The 24,298-nt window shown below is 40.7% G+C and overlaps 2 protein-coding genes across 2 annotated transcripts; one reads left to right on the forward strand and one right to left on the reverse strand.

Annotated features, from left to right (window-relative positions):
- Positions 1-706: 706 nt before the first annotated feature.
- On the reverse strand, positions 707-5,825 carry spata7 (spermatogenesis associated 7). The gene is made up of 12 exons (XM_076107959.1): positions 5,662-5,825; positions 4,938-5,000; positions 4,727-4,816; positions 4,506-4,553; positions 3,955-4,058; positions 3,369-3,835; positions 3,222-3,267; positions 2,681-2,802; positions 2,540-2,590; positions 2,298-2,375; positions 2,044-2,101; positions 707-1,895 (listed from the first exon to the last, which is right to left on the reverse strand). The coding sequence occupies exons 1-12, from the start codon at positions 5,702-5,704 to the stop codon at positions 1,248-1,250; spliced, it is 1,818 nt and encodes a 605-aa protein (XP_075964074.1). The 5' UTR covers positions 5,705-5,825; the 3' UTR covers positions 707-1,247.
- Positions 5,826-8,445: 2,620 nt separating this feature from the next.
- On the forward strand, positions 8,446-23,491 carry kcnk10b (potassium channel, subfamily K, member 10b). The gene is made up of 7 exons (XM_076108068.1): positions 8,446-8,500; positions 11,830-12,245; positions 20,059-20,176; positions 20,830-20,990; positions 21,193-21,385; positions 21,484-21,626; positions 22,793-23,491. The coding sequence occupies exons 1-7, from the start codon at positions 8,446-8,448 to the stop codon at positions 23,489-23,491; spliced, it is 1,785 nt and encodes a 594-aa protein (XP_075964183.1).
- The last annotated feature ends 807 nt before the right edge of the window (positions 23,492-24,298 follow it).

Raw genomic sequence — 24,298 nt, forward strand, 5'->3', positions numbered from 1 at the left:
TGCAGGAAATTGGAAATAAATCATTAATGCTTTGTCCAATCTTCATAAATCTTGGTAAATATCTTCAGAAGATTCCTTGGGGAATAAGTCTACCAAAGCATTTTGAGCCCAACCAATAGAGGGCGCCACATATAAGAAAATGTGTACAGGAGACCTGGGATGGTCGTAACAGAACCACTTTCACCAAGAAAAGATGACCTGAGTCATGTAATGTATGCACCTTCATACTGTATATAGAGGTATGCATATACATTGCATATATTCTAGAGGAAAGTTCTTCTAAAGTATCAGCAACACTGTCGATGGCAAAGACGAACAGAGACACTAAGTCTCAATTCAGCCCCTGCATCCTCTGAAGGCTGCCCCATGATGTAGGTATTTTGGTTGTCCACCAAGAGCATATCAAGCGCCCACTCCTGATGAGTCAGCGGTACCGGCTACATCCACTTCTTCCGTCAATAATGCATTTGCCAAGTTAATATTACTTGAGTCACTTTTGTAATGCATGCAGCGCATCCAATGGATGGTTATGGTGGGGCATGAGGTCCAATTAGGTGAAGGTAGGGGTGGGAGAAACCAATTTCCCTCTCTTAAGTTCCTAATTGATCGGAAAATGGCTTAAGTCACATTCCTGTAATGCTAATAATGGCTGCCGGTCGAATAATAATCAGTTTGTTACATAGTCTCAATAATCAGATACAAGAATCACAAGAATATAAGATTTATTGCAATTGTAAGAACACTTTCTGGTGACTCTCAACTCCTAGTCGCTACATCTCAGAGGCATATGTCAAGTCAAACACACTGAAAACATGTGGAAGATTCCTTACAACAAAAGTGTTTTTTCTAGAAATGTAAACAGCAGCTGCACCATACTTAAAACTGACTGGGTATACTCTGCCATAGTGCTGTGGCCTATCCTTTGCAAAGTTGATAGTGACCATAATTTAGAAAATATGTGTCGCATTACTCTATGGGTCAATTAGAGCTCAACCACTATGGTCAGTATGTCTCTCTGGTGTACTCGCAAAAGCCCTGTTTGCTGGTATGAAATTTCCATTGTGCTTATGTAAAACATATAATAAAGCACAACACAACTACAACACCATATTGGTGGGGCTTTTATGGAAAACACAACTAGTGCTAAATCACATTTACAAAACTACACTTTCATCTCTCTCTAGAAAAACACTCACTTGGTAACAAAAACATTAAAGGACCTTTTTAATCTCTGAATACAGCAACGCTCAGAATTCATCATCACTGACGGAGGCGACGGTGTTTGTATGTTGCTCAGTGGCCGTCTCCACAATGACGCGGTGTTGATTGCTGGACACATGAAGCGACTCCGACAAACTTCTCCCCAGATCGTCAAGCTCTTTAGATTGTCCATCATAACTGACTTCAGCTTGGTCTCGATGAAATCCTTCTTCACTGGTTATGGTGTTGTATTCAAGGTTTTCATTGCTGACTTCTTTGCTTGTCTCAGCTGTGCCGATTTGATTTTGAGGGTCCTCTTCACCGATTCCTGTATTATCAGAAACATGCTCACCGAGCCAAGGAGAGCCAATGCTCCTCCCACGATTGTCCTCAACTCCTTCGTCTTCATTTGCTTTAATTGGTGAGGCAGCAGTCGATTCAGGAGAGCATAAAGGTGTAGACACTAACAGGGGATCAGCATAATGTGGCGAATCGCAGTGTTTAATTACTGATGCATACGGGAACAGGTCACTGTCCTTTTTGGTCTTCACGTGTTTCCCCCCTGATTCCAGATGTGGTAGGAATGAATCAAGTAGACCATTCTCCTTTTTTTCAAGCTCTGCACTAGAGGCGGATATGTTGGTTGGCTCTTCAAAATCTTTACGCAGCACTTCCAGAAGGTGGCGCATTTTACCCTAAAACCAAAAACCAAAAACAATGCAATCAGATGCATGAGAAGATATTGTTGAGTCCTTTGTGATAACCTTTTAAATGTTTTCAAATCTTTAATTAAAGCTGTGACCCGAACACTTAAACAAGACTTGACATATATCGGCTACTCACCACATCAAGCTGATGCCGATTCATGTCGATATGACGCTTTATCACCCAGTCTAGGAACCTTGCAGAGGACAAAAACACAGACAATGACACGAGCAACTGTTTAAGCATATACTCAATTAAGAGACACATATAGCTATTAGAAAAGTGGCATCAGGTCCGCACGAGTGTTGTAAATATTTGAACGCTAACATAAAGCACAGTCTTGTCGTTCATAGTCAGAGTGTAAAAAAAATTTGCCATAAAAAATGACAAACCTGTCAGAGATGTGCCCCCTGGACAATATATCCTCCGTTACAGCAGAAATGAATTCAAGGTACATTAATTCTTCTTCTCTGTTGAACGGCAGATGAAAATTATTAAATTCATGGGGATAATATTTGACATGGTTCTTAAGGTTCCTAGAAGCATCTAGAGTACTTTCAGATCCTTAAACATATGGCTTTGTACTGTATAAATTAAACTGTATAAGGATTTAACATTAACAAAGAGAACTTACTCTGCAGATACACTCTTCATAATGGGAGATTTCCAGCCTTCTGGTGAGAACCTAAAAAAAATTAAGACTTCAATTATATATTTATGTTATTTATACATTATGCTTTAAATGCAACTTGGTATTTCCCCTTCGTGATTTTACCTGGACGAGGAGTCAAATAAATCACGTTCTCTGCTCTTGTTTGCTCGACTCCGTTGTCTAGACGCTGAGAAAGATGTGCCGTTGAACTCCTCTTCAGACCACTCGTGCTCTGTATTAAATCCCTGTAAAACAAAAGGACAGCAAAATGAGATATTAACATATATATATATATATATATATATATATATTCAATATTGTCAAGGCTGGCTCGTGATCAAATGTTTAATGTGGCTGATGCTGTGCCACAGATTGTCATCAGGTTCAGTCAGTGTGGGTAAAGACTAAACTTGCTGCACACGGATCAGTGTTTAAGCCTGGTATAAACCATATCATATACAGCATATCTTAAGTGTCTCAAGCCGTGATTATTCATCAGCAACGATGTGAGTAAATACATTTGAATTTGTATCCAACCACTTTAACAAGATTAAAAAAAGGTTAGTCAATGAATGGAATAATCAATTAAGCAGTAAAGTTTTAACACTGTATTGCTATTGTTAGAAAGTCTATCTGAACAATCAAATTAAATTCTCAAAATTACCTGAGATGGCTCAAAAATGTCCTGTGTGTATTCCTCAGTTTTTGTGCTGCATAAAAAATAAAAAATAGAACACATTAGAACACACGTTGTACCTGTGAAGAGAATTGTTTTATCTATTGCTGTCCTTGTGAGATGTTTGGCACGTACCTTCCATGATACGTCTCCTGTCGCATCAATCTTGAGTTGGTGCCATCCTGAGTAGGTTTCCTCCGTGGTGCTCTGTAGTAGCGATATTGCGACAGGTAGGAACTCTTTTCTGATTTCAAGGTCTTAGGGGTGAAAGGTTTTTCGTGGGTAAAGTGCTGTGAATGTTTCTGGAGCAAGTCTCCGCTGTACGTCTTCTGGACAGGGTCCTGGAAAGTCTTGTAGTAACTCTGATCTGCCGAGGCTCCCAGTGAACACGCTGACTGCTGTCTGTGCGACGTTGCCTCCGGGTTACGGTATTGGATTTCTGATGCTGGGCGAATGTGACGAGACTGGTTGTGAGAACCAACTTTGAATGATGGATAAACTATCTCCTTGGCATGGAAGGAGGAGTTGAACCTGGGGCTGGAGACCGTGGAACTCCTTGAGCAGAGGTAGGGCCTGTCATCATATTGCACAGATAATCTACTCTGAAAAGCAAACATGTTGTATTGAAATAATCAAATTTGCTGGTCAAGCAATGCTATGGTTTCTGTATAAGATAAGCTGGCATCATATAAGGCAATGATAAACTGCCTTGATTTCTTACCTGGGCTGAAGAGCAGGAGGCTCTGCTATTCCTCTGTGAGAGAGAATGGGCCGACTGAGGACGACCACCTTTCCTCAACCGCTCCTGTCTGATCTGGTCATTGTCTGTAAAGAGGCGATGACAAAGTGAATAGACACAGAAAATAGTCTATAATAGGCAAAGACTCACTGCACTTATCTGCAAGGTATGAAAGATACAAGAGAGCAATTAAGATTGCACAGGTATAAGAAGAGAACATTACTTTTACCATTAAAGATGAGGATGAGTTGCATCCTGTCCTCAAAAGTGATGAGTGGTTGCATTGTATCAGTGCTTATTAAGGCTACTGTCTGTGCCGCAATAGGCCTCTGCCTGTACTATGATTGTCTTCCTTAACTATGGTGGGGCAGAGTGGTGAGTTGACTCTGACCATGGTGGGTGTGCTAAAATAAGAAATGTTTCACTAACAAAAAATAAGCCCAGGAATGCAACGAATATTCTCATTCAATATATGTTGCAAAAAGTGTTTTGAGTTGAATTAATCATTTAATATTTGATGACTGGATACTTACACTTTACACTGTGTATCAAGCTTTTGGGTACTGAGGCATCAATGGCCGCTGTGGAACACGGCAAAGTTGTAAAATCACAACGGATTTCTAATCGAACTAATATGCAATAGAGATACATGTTTTAACCACAAGATATAATATTATATATGCATGAGCTGAATTTGTTTGTTCGACAGAATGTCAGTGTAAGAATCACAATGTATCCCTGCCATGTAACTCACCTTTAGCCGAATAAACCTTTTTGTAATGAGACACCATGTGGTCTTTAATGATGGACTGTGTCAATTTGGTGGAGGAGCGAGTGCAGAAAGCTAAAATTGCGACACAGAGAACAACAAACAGTATACCGTTACATTAAGCTATCATCTTACAAATGGCCATTACTCACTTGACTTAATTCTCTTGATAATATCAGCACATACTAATACTTACGGCTACTTTTTGAATTCTGTCCTTTCACACCAAGGCTGCAGCCCAATCCAGATGATACACTCCCTAAAATAAACAGATAGATGTGGACATGTTGACTCCCATAGTGAAGTAATGCAATAATACAATACTCAACCGTTTCAATAAATACTTAAATATTTATGTAAATTATCAAGCAAGCATTTGATAGTAAATCCCTTGAGAAGCTTTATATATGTTCACCTTTTTATAATTTTTTTAAACTGAAAACCCTCTTGGTTTTTTGACTAAACAATCTAAAATATTTTGAACAAGTCTTTAAATATTTAATAATTACTTTTTGTCAAGCGTCACTTTCCTGTTCTAATATGTTGTTATTAGTAGTAGTAGTTCGCAGATATTCTTTTAACAATAGACATGGCCAAATGTCGTTTATATTTTATTGTAGCGTTACCTAAATAAAGTAAGTTAACCTGAGCTACCTCAACTGAAGCATCGTGATACAAGCTAGCGTTAGCTACTAACATTACTGTCTTGGTTATGGATATAAAAGTCTTAAGAACAAGGAGAATGAGTCATTTAAAAGGCGGATCATTGTCAACATAAAATGGAAGCCACATTAGTGAGTATATACAAAGTCACCATGAGTTTATCCTCAGATAGCTAACTGCCTAAGCACAATATGAATGTGCTTCCTGCTGCTGCTTAACAGTTAGCTCGCTAGCTAATGCTAATAGTAGTTGCATACCTATTCTTGATTCCATGGTACTGTTATTCTCATCGTATCCCATTTTCCTCAGGAATACTCTGGGGCAGAGACGGCAGAGCTTGGACACATCCAGAAACAACAGTGTACTTAACTGTAAACATGTTAACGCTGAGAGATAATCAAGTGACGTAAGGGTAACAGCCTAAAACTAGCTTATAAGCAGATGGGCGGCGGAGCAAAGCTTCTCCGTCGCCATGCTGGTTGCTATGATTGGCTACGTCATCACGCTCTTGCGTAAGGAAAGTCACGGCTGATTAAACAGTTGAAAGAGCGATTAAATACTTCTTGATTTAAAACAGCAGAAAGAATAGTAGACACAATTACTAACATTCCCAATTGTATTTCAACATTGTGATACCTCTGGATGTGGACTTGATGTTTTTGGGAGCTACCTTTTGAATATTAGACAAACAGGGTAAGAAAAGTGGAGCCAGTGTGAAGCCCATAAAGTGCAGGAAAAAGCCATTGTCCTAGCTGGTCATAATACACAGGAGCACCTGTGCCTGCTATTTATTAAGAGCAGGGTTACACAGGCTTTTCCTGCCCTACATCTTGTACAATCATCTTCCTAATAGAGCAATTATTTAAGTATTCAGAGGAGGTGATGAGACAGCAGCTATAAATTTAGGACTGAAAATAGATTTCAAGGCCTCTGGAACAGTAAAATGCATCCATGCTTCCCAGGGTCCTAAATATATTCTGCTACCTATATCTTGTTTATTACTGGTGGGCTGTTAGGACAGCTTGAAGTAACCATAGCCTGCTGAAAAACAAAAAAAGTAAAGCAATAATGTTAGTGTGTGAAAAACAGACCAATTTGAATGACACAGAGTGCAACAAATATAAATTCTGATTCAAGTATGTCCATCATGGGAACATTCTGTCAGCAGCATATTGTTAATTCTGCCATGTTCCTTGTATTGTTTGATAGACCTTTTAACCCCTGACGTCATTCACCAACAAAAGATTGTGACTTACTCAATTGTAGTGGGAAACAGACTCTTTGAACAGCAGTTAGCCTTAACCACAAATCAATTCATGCTTGTTTTGGTCAGTGTTTAAGAGTTTGATTTTATTACAGGTTTAAAAGGTACAACTGAATGTAAAGTAATCTATTAATATCCCATGCTGCAATGGTTTCTCGTGCTGCGAAGGACCTGTAACCCCCAGTGAGCTTATCCTTGTATATACAGGAGTAAAACAGGACTATAGCCTATTTTTGATTATGATGAGCTGAGAAAATCGTTGGCTTAGACAATGTATGTCAAATTGACACCAAACTTCAGTTTGGAAACTGTACACCTTTTCTCCAAAGCAATTTCATGCCATTTTACTGTCTGAATAAATGTTGCTACCCTGATCCTTGCTCTTTCTTTATTGTTCCCAAATGAATCAGATTGAAGGAGCTTTTTCACAGCTTGTCATAACAGGAAAAGCACAGGTGAATACACACGAATAACATGAATTATGGCTCCATTGCAGCAATTATAGCAATGCAATGCAGTAGGACAAATTAATGTTATCAGTTACACCTGTTTAAAGCTGTCTGTAGTAAAAAAAAAAAAGACCTATTCAGGTTTAGTTTAACGCCACATGTACCCCCCTGGATACATGTCCCCTGCAATTGTTCTGTATGCTGAGTGTCTTCTTTACATCACATAACATCGCTGCTATCCCTTTATACTTGTATTACAGCTACAACAACACAACTCTGACAAAAGCAGTTCTCAAGCATGTTTCGAATCCACAGTCTATTGAAATAAGTCGGGTAGAAAAGTACTGCTTGAAATAAACAAAAACATGCAAAACAATAGCATGGTTCTTCAAATCATATCTAAACTTGAAAACATGCAACACCTGTAGGACGTTTTGGCAACATGATCAATTAAAAAATGACACATTTTAAGATATAGGCAACAAGCCTATACAGTGTAACTCCGAACTGTATATCTTGATAACAATTTGTGTTTATAAATTGCTTCCTAAAATGGTCAGTCTCATCATGTGATTTCGTACGGGGGGTCTGACAGGATGGAGGAGGTGACTTGTTCATAGCTATAGAAGTTCATACATAATGCACTGTTAGGTGCATGATGTCATGGTTTAAATCTGCTGCTGATTTGGCGTACAACTCTCACTTGACGCCCTGCGCCATGTGCTCCGTCGCCGGTTGCTAAACGATGAGAGGATAATCCTGTTTTGGGGGATAAATAAAAGAGTGAGTATTAAAAAACGGATTATAAAAATGGATGATGCAAAGGTAGAGGCAAATTTCCCCCCAGATAGTTCCAGTAAAATGCAGGTGGAGTGGAGCGCTTTGGGGAATGAAAGGGAGGAGAGCATCCTTCCCCGTTGTTCTTGCTGCCGGCGTAACGCATGGGTAAAGTTGCTTATTTTTTGGATGCACGGGCTGGTGTTTGTGGACCTGACCACCGGCGTTTTGTGTGTGCGTTTGGGAATGAGACGTGATGTGGGTTGGTCCTCCGAGCAGTGCGACAGTGAAATGTCTCACGACGAGTATCTTTAAGACAAACACCGCGCGTCCAAGCGAGGTGGAGAAAAAAAAGGAGGGGGGGGGACAGCAGAGGCAGACAATGCGGTTCTGCGATGCGTTTATTCCTCCGTACAATTTACGCCCACATCCACGATAACATGTTGTCAAGAAGCTGTGGGAGGGTTCCTCGTAATTTGGCTAATTTTCTTTATTTTTAATATTGGATTGACCAAAATTTCCTTACGATTTGATTGAGAACAAAAATAAAGATGAAATTTCCAATAGAAAACCCAAGGAAACAAGTTAACTGGGACCCCGAACAAGGTTGGTGAATACTGCTTTCTTATATACTGTCTGATAACTTTGGAAAGGCTATGTCATCTAATGGACTACTCCTAATCTCAGCACCAGCTCATGGATGTAGTCTGTGAGGCACAATCAATGGCACAAGATGCTGCATTATTCCCAGGCACGTTTTTTTGTATACATTATTTTGTTCATTTGACTTTGTGTGTTTACTCTTATTCTGTGTTTCTATTCTGCAAAAACGAGACAAAGCGGTTGGAGGTTATTTCTTTATTCTCCATTCTCTGTGTACTCTGTTGTGCAGAGCAACGCTGCTGGAAGCAGAGCTTCAACCACTCCAAGTAGACAGGAACAACCAGGCCGATACCGGGAAATATGTCTAAAATAAAAGCACGTGAAGTTGTTGTCCAGAGATTGGGACTGCCAGACACGGTTTTTTTTAGGAGACGTAGCTGGTCACTCACGGTGGATTATTATACGTAATTAATTACACAGCACATAGGCTATAACCTTTCAGCTGTGCTCCCTAATATTACAAAGATGGGTATTTTTTACGCGTTTAATTTGTATTTCAATTAATTGTTAAATTTTGCTGTGAGATAAATAGTCAGATGAATCTACTTGAAACGTCCTCATTAAACGTATATTTTATTTTGAAATTAGTCTTTTCCGGAAGTGTGTGATTCAGGCTAGCTTGACACTTGATTTTGAGTCTCAGCTGGTGAGTTAAATACCTGCAATCTGTCTAGTACCATAGGGCCCAAGAGCCGACCTGAGCCAAACCAAAAGCTGCCCTCATGTTTATCATTACGTCTAGTTTTGTATTTTGTTCATCAGTGGGTAAACAATGCTTTGTACACACAATATGCAGCGGACATGCTGAAATGTTGACAAACTGAGTGTTTCCAGTACACCACCACAACTGTGCCCACTAAACAGTGTTGTAAATGCTTAATGCTACATTTTATTACCATCATCTAAATCCTCATTAGCATCCACATATTTGGTTTCCATTCTTTTATGGACCTGAGTCTCCGGTGGCACATGCTGGAACAGAGTGAGGGCTGAGAGAGAGAGAGAGAGAGAGAGAGAGAGAGAGAGAGAGAGAGAGAGAGAGAGAGAGAGAGAGAGAGAGAGAGAGAGAGAGAGAGAGAGAGAGAGCATATCAGATAAAAAGCACTGCTTTCCACTCAGGCCTTATTTAATTTGCAAAAATCAATATGAAGCAAATTCAGCAGTCGGAAAAGGATTTTAAATGAATGCCACACAGCCTCAACAATATGAAATGCAACGCAAATTATTTTCATCACAATTTTGATTTTGCCAAACTTAGATACACATATATTCTTTTATTTACGATTGTAAGACTTGTAGTTTTTTGCACGTAGCTGTACTAAAGTCAATGAAGTCCAGCTTTCTGAACTATCTCACAGTGTATATCTGCAGCTGCCCAGCTGCACAGAGCTGATTTAATCAATTTCCCTCACGCATAAGATGAGATGAAAGGCAATTAATGTCTCAGTAAGACTTATGGACTTGGTTCAATTTGCAATTCATTTATCAGTAGATGTTCAACTGCATCCGTCAACATGACTGCACCAAATACAGAAGGTGATATTGACGTATGGTTGTATTCTTTCTGCTGCTTCATCTCTGAATTTTCAAATTCATCCCATGCTCTAAAATTAGCCAGCCACCACACACAAAGTAATGTACCATGAATTGAAAGTGGCAGTTTTGCACCTTCCTGAGCTGTTGCCATCACTTTGCTGTTATTAACTCACTCATGATTCTCACTCAGGCATTAACAAGATTCATAGCTCTTGGATCAGACAATGACACACACTTCCTGGATGCCCTTGACTCATCAGGGTGGGACATGTGCATTCAATTTACTTAGCATATCCCACAAGTGATCCTATCCCAATCAACAAAAGAGAGCCTCTCGAGAACATATCCATTTTGAATTCCTATACGAGAGTTGCATCATGGTAAACAACAGGCTCCACCCATGGCTCTGAGGCACGCCAAGCTCTCCAGTCTGAGAGAGAAGGGGGCATCGGGGGTGAAGGCCGAAGCTCTGAATAGCTCATACAATGCTTCATACACATTAAAGGAATCTAGATTTGGCTGCCTCCTCGATGCTGCTTGCCACTTGGTTGACCTGCTTTAGCGCCCGTGCTTTAAACCAATCCAGAAGCCAATGACTGAAAGTGGCACTTATCCCTTCCTCTCTTACAGTCTATTACAAAAATGGACTCCTGCTTCTCAGTAAAAGGATAACTCAATTTTCACCTCTACCTAGCAATAATGGAAGGGGTTTGTTTAAAATGGTGTGTTTTTTAAATATTTTCTTTCTTATTTTGCCATATTGTGCATGTACATCCATGTAATATACGTACAGTCATTTTATTATTCACCCTTATTCATGTTTTTTCAGGTTTTTAATTCATTACAATGAGGCTTCATTTAACAGGAAATATAGCTAGAACCCAAAAGTTCTCAGCATGTGAAGATGTTGAGATGGCAGCATTGACACCGCTGTAGGCCAGATAACAGGCCTTTTAGCTGATAGCTTTCAGTGTCTGCTTTGTGAAGAGCCCTTTATTAGTTCAGAGTAATAGATGGAAATCACTTCCTAATGCTTCTTGCAGGCGGCTATAGGTTTTCAATGGCTGTAGCGAGCTCGAGTTAATGTCCTCAGTGTTCAGTGTGCAAGACAGACGTGCTGGTACAGGTGCTGAGTCCAAACCAGTGCTGCGGTTTCCAAGGACGCACTTTCAAATTATTCATACATTTATTCATCAACATTTTGAGCTCTTCCTCAGGTACAGAGTTAGGCAATCCATTTTGATACCTCAGTGCCTGATGATTTGGGTTCGTAACATAGAAAAGTTGTATAGTTGTACTTTTTTGTTGTTAATCTTTCATTAACGAGCCTTTGCTGTCACTGTATTGAACATGCAAGCTAAATGAAAGCTTAAATGGGGGCAGAAAACGCTGTAGTTAAACTCATTCCATGCATTCGTTTTATTGCACAGATTATTTGATTTATTGAAGGATTTGTAAATGCATAAACATTGTGTAATAATTTCAGACTCACTTAAAAAGCCTCAAAGACTGCCGACAAAACAACATCTCAGAACAATTTTTCTCAACACAACACCTTTCTTCACACATTTTTCACATCTAGTCTGTAACAGATTCTGGGCCTTCAGCCAAGAACGGTCTGTTAATTTTCACTCCAGAAGATCCAGAATTGCTGTTTCTGTCTTGGTATCCTCCAACACGAAGCTAAACAAAACCTCAATTAATCTGGTTTTCCTTTTCCTCCGACTCTTTCCTAGTGGCGGTCCAGACCAACTTGGTCCCTCCCAAAAAGGTCCAGTCTGGCATGACGAAGTCAAGTCTAGTCCAGGCCAGTCTGGCCACCATGCAGAACCCCATGGGCTGCGACCCTAAGGCCAATGGTCATTGTCCACTCCCACGCCTGTCCATCTCCTCCCGCTCTGCCAGCGTGGTGGCCAGCATGGACGCTAGCTGTGACGGCATGGCCGCAGCGCTCCACTCAGTGATGAAGTGGAAGACGGTGCTGGCGGTGTTCATCGTGGTGGTTCTCTACCTGGTTTGTGGAGGTCTGGCATTCAGGGCACTGGAGCAGCCGTTTGAGAGCAACCAGAAGAACAGTATCACTCTGGAGAAGGCTTTGTTCTTGAAGAGACACCACTGTGTTACTCCTAATGAGCTGGAGGCACTCATCAAGGTGAGTAATTGGAGGTGGAGATTAGCTTTTGGAGTTTTTAGATGAAGCGAGACATGATATTCCCATCAGACCCTTCTCCGTCCAGCTGCTCAGACATCCCTGGAATAGTACTTTGCATTTGTTCAATCTTTTCATCATTGACCAGATACATTTATAACAGGATTAGGAAGATAAGATGAAATGAATGAAAATGATATGATGAATAATTCTGAGTGTCATTCAATTTGATTGGTAGATAAAAAGTAGAAAGTCAGACAAATGACCTTTGTAGCAGCAGTTTTCTAGCTGGTGATAGCGATCAGGGGTAATTAGAGGTTCTCAGGCTAATTAATTCTGGTTTCATTAGCTTGTCGCATGATCTTCAAAAGCTTGAAAGCTACTTCTTTTCATGTCCAGATTGTCCTTCAGCAAATTAAGCCTTCATCGACTGCTGCAGAATTTTACAGAATAATAGCTCACGTCCACATAAAACCTGCTATGCAACAACATCGGTCAAGTTTGTTTTAATACATAACAAATGCTGAGTGAAGAATTTGGACTCTTTAGCAGACTCATTTAGAACAGTATTGATTTCAAAGATTGTTTTTATTCTATCTATGATAAACTAGTCTTGACTTGGCTTTAATTGATATTTTTCATAACAACAATTTATGAAATATCAAAGGGAAAACAATTGTTCAAGTAAATAATAATGTTGCTCCTTAACTGCTATGTTAATGTTGTGTTCACAGCATGTTTCCGCTGCCCACAAGTGGTAAAACAAATCAGTTATTGCAGGTTTAAAGCTTCCCTTACTAGCTCATGATCTTCATCAGCCAATGGAACAGCTCAGGGTTCATCACATCACCATAGTGTGGAACGTCAGCCACGTGACAACAAGCGCTGACGATGACACCTGTGTCTGTTCCATTCATTAAAGAAGATTATGACATGCAGATGAAAGCTCAGAAAAAGCTAGTAAGTCAACCTTTGAGTCGAGACCAAGGCCCACAGGTCAAGAAAGAACCTTGTTGGTGACTAGTCTTTTCCTCAAAAATGTATATTTATGGCTCCAGGCTTCATTATTGCAGATTATGTAAGCGTGAAAAACTGGAACTGAACTGAAACACCTCAGTTCTAAGTTTGTTACAGAGGAGTGGTTGTACCTGTTGCTTTCAGTTTTTCTAGTTTTAGGGGTTACAGTGAACTCAGTCAGAACTTCTTCACTAAAAGAGTGTTGTCATTGCACTAATAATGCTGATTTATAGACATTATATATAGTATGTGTATAGCGACTAAAGCACTATCATAAGATACTACTCTCTCCCACCCTGGATGAGGACAGTTGATGGGTAAATGTCAAGAGCAGACTTAGAGGCAGGTCACTCCTTCAGCAGGAAGCACATTAATACCTTCAGGGTCACCACAGAGATGCCCATAATTCTCAGTGACACTTCACATCTGTTGGCAAACACACTGTACAGTACATACGAGCACATGCGGTTTTATGTTACGTAACAGGACGGTAAAGTAATATTGGAAGAAAAGGGCAAAAACCTGCCTTGGTGTTTATCCTTAAGGAAAAGATCAGTCAGCGTGACCTTTAAGCTGTATCACAGCTGCAGAGTGGAGAATTGGGAATTGTGTCTTCAATTCATATGCAAACCTACATTATGTATTACAATAGCATGATAGTCAGTTGTTTTGGATGGATGGATTGAATGGATTCAATTAGTGTCCTGTAAACAAGGGTTACAATTACCTTACTGCCACACTCCTTAGATTTCGCAGCAGGTGGAGACACTTCTGGGCTTTCTAGTACACAGAGTCGGTGTTCTGGGAAAAGGAGAAGGAGGTGTCTATCTCCGTCCCAAGGTATTGAAAAGATGGTACTTGTTGTAGCAGCTGGCCTTCGATACTGAGGGGTTGCAAAAGAGGTTGTTGTTGTGAGTCTGGTTTCTCTCGGCTCCCACAGCACAGCTCCCTTGTCTTGGTGATGTTGGGCTCGAGGGAGCTTTCCTGAAATGCCTGCCTGATGGTATTCAGACAGAGCATTGGTGCCGGTAGTGCCATGTCATGGGCGTGCTTTCCTTCACTGGAGCAGGAGATGCTGGCAGTGTAAACAGAGAAAAGAATAAGGGATAAAACACTTAAGGGGAGCCCTGTGTTTAAAATCAACTACAAAACTATTTACAAGCGCCTGTCAAAAAGTCTTAATCCAAAAAAACAGTGCCGGGTTGACCTGAAGCTCCACTAGGCGGTGCAATAGGGTGTTTGTGTGTATTACAAGCAGAGGACAAAGCCATGAATACAATCTGAGGGTGTGGGGAGTCCAGGTGTCTAAAAGAGTCAGACTTGAATCCTTTGCCGCACATCTTGCCTTGTGGGTAGTGTTGGGAGCTCCACCCATCATAATGTTTGACCCCTGTCATGCCTCCTTTGCATTTCCAGGCATTAGTTTCCACTCCACCTCGTCTTTGGCCAACTTGGCCTTCAGTCTGAACTCTCTCTTAATTCCTTCACAATGAGCTTGTCTCCTTCTTCTGAACCAGGCAGATTTACATGTCCTTGGTGATCCATTTCTTGTTGTTTGGATGAAGAGCTATTTGTTTGGTGGGAGTGACAGTGTCCTCACAGTATGAAACACAAGAGGTTATTGCATCGTTCAGGAAATTAAGATCACCACCACAATCATTAAAAACGAACTCCCAGTCAGTCGAAACAACCCCTTAGTTTTTCATTGGTCTCTTTATTTAGAAATATATCTGAATGCCTTGTACCCTCCATAATAGATGTAAGAGTACATGGAATTCCAGAGGGAGGCGTTAACAACACCCACACATTTTAAATAAGGAAACTTGCTCCCGGCCACAAGAGCACTGTTGTCTTTAATGTAAGAAACGTTTGAAGACAAGTTTCTTTATGTCTTCTGCCATAACTGAGTGTGTTGTATCTTCTATTTTAACAAGACATTTAGTCAAATTTAGAGGTTTGAAAGATCAAAGACTATTTCAGCAGCTGAGAGACCCTGATACTTAGTCTGTCTGATCAAAAAATGAAATATTGCATTTATAAATAAGAATGATTAATTTCGATCTCAGCTAAAAACATGACTGACAACCCTTAAACTGTGGTTAATTCAAGCTGACCTGAAGCATGCTGTTTTTGTTTCACATGTTACCAACGTGGCATGAGAATCTTTTATTCTCAACCAATACCTGAACTGGACCAGATAACAAGCAGATCGTGAAAAAAAAATCATTCCCATGCCACCATGACTTCACTGCGCATGTCTTTTTATGGTGTCAGCTGCTTTGTCGCACAGGGAATGTGGCTGCTTTCACACATTATAGGTGGAGATTTAAGGTCACTACGTCGCGCTGACATGTGCAACTGGAAGCGGGATTGGAAAATAATTTGAGATGTGCGTGCAGTTTGCCGAGTGGAAAGTTTGATTTGTGAGGGAATGCGTGATAGAAGAAAAGCAGGACTGAGATCAGTCAAACACTCCTTTGCAGAAGATGTTTAAAGAAAAGAGAGGAGTATTCTGCAACAATATTTCTTTGGAGAGTAACTGGTTTGCGACACAAAGATCAAAGGGAAAATCCCTTTTACCAACTGTAGTACCCAATTAGCAGTATCTTGCAGAAAACATATGGTAATACGGCAGATCTTGCAGAGCAAAAACAGCCTTTTGGGAATCATGTGCTTTCCATGTTTTTGTAGTTTGAGAATAGTAAATACAAGATTCGCGTTAGTGCCACAGTGGACCCCTCCTATTATCTTGAGCTTGAAATAACCCCAAAGAGAGAACCGACCCCATGGCATAGTGCGCTCCACTTTCAGCTCGAATGGCTCCATTCGACGGTAGCTTCTTCAACACCGCTCCAGTGAATATTGGATTGTCTCTCTCACCTTCTCCACACCCACGTTTGTTCCATTATTCTTTCTCAGAGAAGCATCATTTCTTCTTCTACTTTTTCCCTTGCAGCGCTCACCTTTGAACCACAAAAGTGCTATCATGAGTTTGTAGAAAAAATAAATCAATAACAGTATTTCCTAAGGAGACGTGTGGAAATAAAACCTTTAGCATGGTGTGCCTGTGGTCCTGAGGGAATCAATTATTCATTGCACGGGCCAGCAGTCACAGACCTCCTGCTGCTCGAAGCAGCAGCACTTGTAGCAGCAGCTGAATCATAGACAAGACTGTCTCCCGCACAAATGATCAGATTCAGACACAAGACATAACGTATGATGACGTGTCTCACCACGTTTTGCCAGAACAAATTTACAATATTTCATCTGACAAATAATAAAAAAAACAGTTTGTCATGTTGAGATATACACTTTTCTGCAAAGAGTTAGATGAGAGCATCAATGCCAATTTTATGTCTATACAGTATGTAAAGCTACCACCAGCTGCTTAGCTTAGCACAAAGACTGGAAGCACAAGTAAACAGAAAACAAACAAAAAAATCTGCCAACTGGCACCTATAAAAAGTTTTACAAATATAAAAAAATTCGTACAAAAACCAGAGTGTGAAAATAACAGGTTGTGGTTTATGTGCCAGACTATTTTCGAGCTGGGAACAGTGACTTAACCTCCTGTTAAACCCCAACTTGTCGTTTTTACATTTCTGTTTGTGTACAGATTAAACTAATGATATGCAATGGTTTAAAAGCTTTAGAGGTGCTGGTAGGCATATTTTGTTATGACAGAGTAGGCGAGCTGTTTCCAGTCTTTGTGCTATGCTAAGCTAACTAGCTGCTGAATGCTGCTTCATATTTACCGTACAGGCTTGAAAGTCGTACTCTCAGTTAACTCTTTGCAAGAAAGTGCATTTCCCAAAATGTCAAACTATTTGAAAAAAATAGAACGATTATCATTATCATGTGTGAAACTCAAACCAACAAATGGCCTCAAGAAAAGGCCTTCAGGACATGTTTCTTCACAAGTACTCCATCAAATAGTCTGTCTGGTTTTGTTGTTATGTTCTGTTATCGGTCTGTTCGTACTGTGTCAAGCCTGTCACTCAGACAAAAGATCCTCTGTGGCGACACAGCAGTGGTGACTCACTGTCGAACTGTTTAGCGGAGGAGTTGACAAAAAGAAAGGCAACTTTGGGAAGCATGTGTGTGTGTGTACAGAGTGTGTGTGCGTGAGGTGGCAGAAAATGATATATATAGTAAAGCTTTGCTACACGGCGTGTGTTGACGATGTGTATGTGGGTCCATGCACGTCTGTTGACCTCCTTGCGTCTGCTATATCTGTGCTGCCCACCTACCCACTGCGCGCCCACAAAGGCAGCAGACCTAATTGGCTTTTCCTGCGCCCTCGGGATGACTCACACTTTGGCGCAATGTGAAGCCGCGCTGTTATTGACACCAGTCAAGCCTCATTTATTTATGACTCACTTATCTAGAAATATACTTTTACAAACACTGAGCTACCGGCAGTAAATCCACGTCAGGACACGCAACCAATGTCCTAATGTGGTAAGTAATGGGGATTCAGCTCCTCAGAGGTCTTCACAATGTGCACCAAAAATGTACGGACAGGTGTACATTATAGACCCTTATGTCTTCAAATGGCTTACCACAACATGTGTAGAGTGTAACGTAGCGCATTTACTCATTTAACTGAGAATTGAAAGTACTTGATTTCCATTTTATGCTATGTAACATTTCAGAGCTTTCTTTTACTCCACTACATGTAGTTGACTATGGGTTTTACATACAAATAAACCCTAACAATATATGAAGTAGTTCAAATGAGGTGAGTTTTCTGGTAATGCTTCTGTGCTTCTTGTCCTTAAGTAAGACTTTATGTAGTATAATGGAGTATTTGTCCACTGGGATAATTCTACTTTCACTGAAGTAAAAGATCTGAGTACATTATCAGTACTCCATTTCTGTTTTGAATCAGTAAGTCACAACTGTAAAAACAGGCAGATTGTTTTTGCTAAAAAAAATGAATGCAATAGGTTCATATCAAAGTCTGATTTTGTTTTTCTTCTGCTCACTTCACAAACAGTCCAGAATCATCCTATTTGGCAGTCATTTGTACGGCTTTAATGCTCCAAGGTGGTTCAGGCAAAGTGATGGTGAGTGTGCTGCAGAGGAGAGTGCTTGGCACCATGCTGGCTGGATCACTGCCGTAACCTGCTGTGGGGCAGAAAGACACTGAGAGGATAAAGATCTGTAGAGAGTTAGCTGGCTCTCTATTGATCCTGGAGTGTAGAATATGAAAACAGACATATGTCTGTGTGCTTATTCTTCTGTGCAGTCAAAAGCACAGAGGAGAGTCATATTTACCGTTCAGGCTTGGCAAGGAGGAGAGCCCCTGTGAAACGAAAACACCATTTGTCGTCCTAATTAACACTCTGAAACACAAATCAAAGTCAGCATCCTCGTGCCTCAAAAGTGTCTGGGGAGAAGGAGGACTTTCCACATTTCTAATGCATTGTGAACTTGGCTGTGAAAAAGAGGAGAGACAGAAATAGACCTTCGCATGAAGTATTCAGATGCATTATGAGGCTATTTTTAGCTCTCCCTTGACTCTAGACTGAGGCTATTTGGGGTTTATGATATAATTACCGCTTTGATATTACCCCACAAAGTAGCTGAATCTACTAAAACCTGTGAAAAAGCATTACTGTAATTGGCTAATTTTAGATTAGGGAGGCTGAACTGATGGAGGTGAGGAAAGCACATGCAGGATCAAGAGTATTTGAAATGTATGTCACGAGAGTTGATACATATTTTATTAGATGGACGTATATCTCACTAACAGCTTGCAGGGATATATTGGGGGTTTGCCCCGAATGAAAATGAAAACCAGGAATGTTGGTAAATGCACCGAAGCTATTTCCCAAAGGCATCCCTCACTTTCATTTCAGCAGAAGGGATGTTTATTTGAGCCCAGAGGTAAAATTCTAACTATTCTTTTCCACGAAGATAAAATGCCCATAAACAGGGAATTCAGCAAGAACACACGATAGTAGATTAACTTTTCATTGCCACATTATGGAGCTCAGAAGGAGATCATTGAGAACAATGATGCAGTAAACCAGAATTGCGGCTTCCTAGTGTTTTCCCTTGAAAAGCTGGAGATAAAAACAAAGCTTCGGGACTAAAGAAAAAGGCTGACACAGAGGAAAAGAGCGATAAAGGGCTCTCTGCTGCAAGTGAAAGTCCATGTAGATTTAGTCAGCGTGAAATGTAAAGACATGCAAAGTGGGTAAGAATTCAGAGTGGAGAAACGGCTCCAAGTGGAGAGCAAGCCACTGAATAATGTGAACACATCTCGTGCTAGATGTTCGTGCATATACTGTACCTACTGCATGTCCGCAGGAGGAGTAAAACTAAAACTTCTTCCACATATTTTTTACTTCAGACAGCGGATATTTTCATAAACAAATACAAAAGACCATACTCGAGGACAGTGGTAGCCAACATGTGGGTTTGGACTGAGAGGTAGCAAGAAAACACATTTCTGCTGCAAAACTTGCCTTTTTCTCGTGAATCACAAAATAAAGCAAGGAAAATCTATTTATAGTTGAACTGGTCACAACCCTCTGCCCTCTGACATATGTTTCTAGAAACTTCATTTTAAGGAGTCACAAGCCAAAAGGTTGAGAACACTACTCTGGTTATCTAGGGCTGGGAAATATGGCGGAAACCATGTGTGCATATGCGAAATGTAATAATATTGGACAGATCTAATCAATTATGACCGCATCCACTTGGCTCTACTTGTAATCCAGTTTTGTGACACGGGTGTAGGATTAATCTAATCTATAATATTGTCATTTATACATGTTTCTCTTTCCAGCATGCCATAGATGCTGTGAGTGCTGGAGTGAGTCCTATTGGAGACACATCATACAATTCCAGTTACTGGGACCTGGGCAGTGCCTTCTTCTTCGCTGGAACTGTCATCACAACCATAGGTAAACTTTTAAATAATCCACTCTTGAATGCCCTTATACCAGTTGAATATGCAATTGTTATGCTGCATAAGGTATTATCACAGACGTGTGACCGATTCATTAGATTGTAGTCTAATGTTGATGGCAAAAATCACTAAAATGGTAAATTATCACAAACTGCACAAAGATTACCCACGTGGCCAGAAACTGTGGAAGCCCAAAGTGTTCAATTTTAAATAAATAAAAAAACACATTATCATATAAGTAATTACATATATAAACCATGCAATAGATATAAATGAACCAGCTATTTTATTTTTGAATGTCAGAAGTTAGAAAACATTAACTAAAACCTCCAGCTTCAAGTCACATAACCGTTTTTTTTCTCCGAGGACTCTTCATTGTATCCGTGTCACTGTAGGGCCATAATTAATGCAATTTTCTCCAAGAGGAACCTAATTATTGTGTCTCTAGGAGCTTATTTGCTACAGGAACTAAGAAGCATGACATATTGACTTCAATTGATTATGTTGCATAAGAAAGTCTTGATTGTCATCTTACTCTTAACACTCCTCATCCTCCTCCGCCTCCTCTTCACCACGTCTTCTCTGCCATGTTTCTTCACAGTTTTTTTTCTCCTCTGCTCTTCCTCATGTTTTCCTTGTTTGTGACAGGTTATGGAAACATAGCTCCAAGCACGGAGGGCGGGAAAATCTTCTGCATCCTTTATGCCATATTTGGCATCCCTCTCTTTGGCTTCTTGTTGGCGGGGATTGGGGACCAGCTGGGCACCATCTTTGTGAAAAGCATCTTGAGGGTTGAGAAGATATTCAGGGTGAGTTGCAAGTCTAAGCTACTTTCTAATTCTCTTTTATTCATATTTGCCACTTTTTTTCCAATGGTATGTTTACCCCTTTCAGATTTGTTTCATTGAGAGTCTGGTATTAGTTCCTTTGGGCACACTATCCCTCTTAGATCTTTTCTTTTGAACCGTTGCTTGCATTGTTCTAATATCATCTCCTGTTTGGTTTTCTCAGCAAAAACACAAACAGATCAGCCAGACTAAGATCAGAGTGACGTCCACCATCCTGTTCATTCTGGCTGGCTGCATTGTTTTTGTCACCATCCCTGCTGTCATCTTTAAACACATTGAGGGCTGGACCGCACTGGAGGCCATCTACTTTGTTGTGATAACACTCACCACAGTGGGTATAGGAGACTATGTGGCAGGTAGATCTATGCGAGGGACTGTCGTTTCTGTCATGATATAGATTACTGTTTTGTCGAACTATCTTGACTTATTTTTGGTACTTTTCCTTCCCCTGCAGGTGGTGATAGCAGGATCGACTATATGAAGTGGTACAAGCCTCTGGTGTGGTTCTGGATCTTGGTGGGTTTGGCGTACTTTGCGGCCGTCCTCAGCATGATTGGAGACTGGCTTCGAGTACTGTCTAAAAAGACCAAAGAAGAGGTGAAGTTCCTTCGATTATACTGCTCAGTATTAACTTAGAGAGGCAGAACATTTAAGGTCCTCTGAGTTACTGCCTCCTCTGCATCTGCTCTCTTATTTGGCTATGAATTGCTGCTTCAATTTTTGCCAAAATGTTTTGAGTCCAGACAGAAGACACAGAAGAGGAAAATATGTACAGGGCTTGCATAAACAAGATAGCCTTTGTCAAAAGCTTCAATCACATATTTGTTGTTGATTTTGAAGTCCCTGAAAACTTGGTTTAGTATTTCTGTTTAGCGTCATATATTCATGATCAAATAAGCAGCAATCAAAGTTAACGTTTGGATTGAGTCCATGAGGACTGTGTGGTTGTGTTTTGATCACATTTGATGGACGTTGATTCAAATGTTGCTAAAGACTACATGGTGCACACAAGTATGTGACGTCACCTTTATCAAACTCATCCCTGGCCACTTCAAACCAGTGAGAAAATCAGAAATCTAACGTGTGAAATAACCCAAACTGTTCCGAGATTGTGTTATTATTTAGGACCCCATCACTTATACTAACAAGGTGACTGAGATAATGGTTTTCAGGGCCTTCAAGAACAATGACACAAGACGTGTTTCCATTCACATATTGTTATGCACATTTTGAAGTATCACGTTCGAAAGGCTGTATGGAAACGGCAAAAATAAAAAACAAAACCTTTTGACTTTGTCAAAAAAGGGTTGATCCACTAAATAAGATATGGAACATTAAACTCACATGAGTCATATTCCCATTACTTGTTTGTCTTCGTCTCCGGATATCATGAAACAAGACCAATACCAGCGGACATGAATGAACAATTACGACTAAATTAGCACTAAAAGCTCGTAGATGGCCACTCAGACTTGTCTTGTTTCCTACTTCTTCTACTCTGTTTACTGGCAGTTGACAGCCATGCAAGCCTATAGCGCTATCTTCTGACCCAACTACTTTGCAGAGTTAATTCGCGCCAAACCAGTTGATGGAAATGCTCCTGATTTGAACTTCTTCTTTTCTGCGACATTTCAAAAAAAGTTGCTTAAAATTCGCTTGACAATTGAATGGAAACACAGCCAATGTCTTTGCAGCTGCAGATTATGACCCCCATGTGCATTCAAGATCTGTTCCTAATCCTACTCTTACTCCTGCCGTCACAGGTTGGGGAGATTAAAGCTCATGCAGCTGAATGGAAGGCAAATGTTCGAGCAGAGTTCCGTGAAACGCGACGTCGTCTGAGTGTTGAGATCCATGACAAGCTCCAGCGGGCAGCCACCATCCGCAGCATGGAGCGCCGACAGCTCGGCCTGGAGCAGCGAGCTCACTCCCTGGACATGCTGTCTCCAGAGAAGCGGGCGTTGTTCGCCAGCTTGGATGCCGGCCGCTTTAAGACTTCCTCCCAGGAGAGTATCGACACCAAGCTCAACAACCTGAGGCTGAAGGGGGCCTGTGAGCCATACGACCATCAAGGGAGTGAGCAAACGCCACAAACGGCGTCTTCCTCTGAGGATAATCTCTTCAACCTGCGCTGCGGATCCCTCACCAAGCTGGCCAGACGCAACAAGAACCGCGAGCTGCGGAGGAACATTAATGACGATGTGCGACGGGCTAGTGTATGTGTAAACAATGGCAGTGCCATGCTGGGTGAGGAGAGGACGGAAGAAGAAGATGGGGAGCCAGATGAGGAAAACGGAGAAAGAAAAGAGGGAAACACCAGTCTGACAAACCTGTCACAAAACGCAATGGAGCGCAGCAAGTTGAATGAGTTCACACCAGTGCAGGCCAAAGATAGCGAACGACTAAGCATTGAATGGAAGAGTGCCTCAGAGAGAGAGAGAGAGAAACAGAGTGAAAGATAGAGACTGAGACACAGAACAAGAGTGCATGGACCTTTGAGATGTCAGTAAATGTGCCTTTCTGTTTCCTATGCTTAGATTGGAACTGCTCCCAGGAAATCCAGTCATCACGCCATAGCCATGGAAAGAAAATGTGTTGCCAAAAAATTGAAGAGACAGAAGAGGCTGCAGTTAAAATACCTATAGGATGTTACTGTAGGATGGGCACCTTAAGAAATTTCCTCTCTACAGGAGCTATCTTTTCAGCTTTGTTGTCTTTCAGCCTCGACTCTTGACGCTTAAGAGACACTTGGGCAACGGCTGTCTGTTAATGTTGAATCTTATTTCCTAACAATGTGGGCAGGACACGCAGAGAGCTAGCTTCAGGTCATCCATCTTCAGAAACATTATGGCTCTCCGCTTCATCATCTCATACTGTGGTGGCTATTTTTAGCTCAGCTACCAAAGGACTAGAACGTTAAATGAATGGAGGGTGGGAGTTTTTTTTTCCGCTGGATCAATAGACAATACCAACACTTACCTGGCTGACATATACAATTACTCTTGGTATGTGACTTTGGAAATGCAGCCTAAGGGTATAAACTCTGCTACATAAGAGAGCTCATAAAAACAAACTATCACCTAGATTGTGCATGGTTATTAAAACAAAACCAGAGCAGTTAATTGACTTACTTGAAAGCTTGAAATGACAGCAGTAATAATGTTTATTTTTGTTTAAATAAAATGAAATGTACTGCTTTCTTTCACATTTTGTAAAAAAAAGATGTATTTCAGTAATGATTGCCACCATTGTGGATGAACACCGAGCTT

The sequence above is a fragment of the Anarhichas minor genome, unplaced genomic scaffold, assembly GCF_050575085.1.
Source record: "Anarhichas minor isolate MPS153535 unplaced genomic scaffold, ASM5057508v1 ptg000040l, whole genome shotgun sequence".
Classification (NCBI taxonomy): domain Eukaryota; kingdom Metazoa; phylum Chordata; class Actinopteri; order Perciformes; family Anarhichadidae; genus Anarhichas; species Anarhichas minor.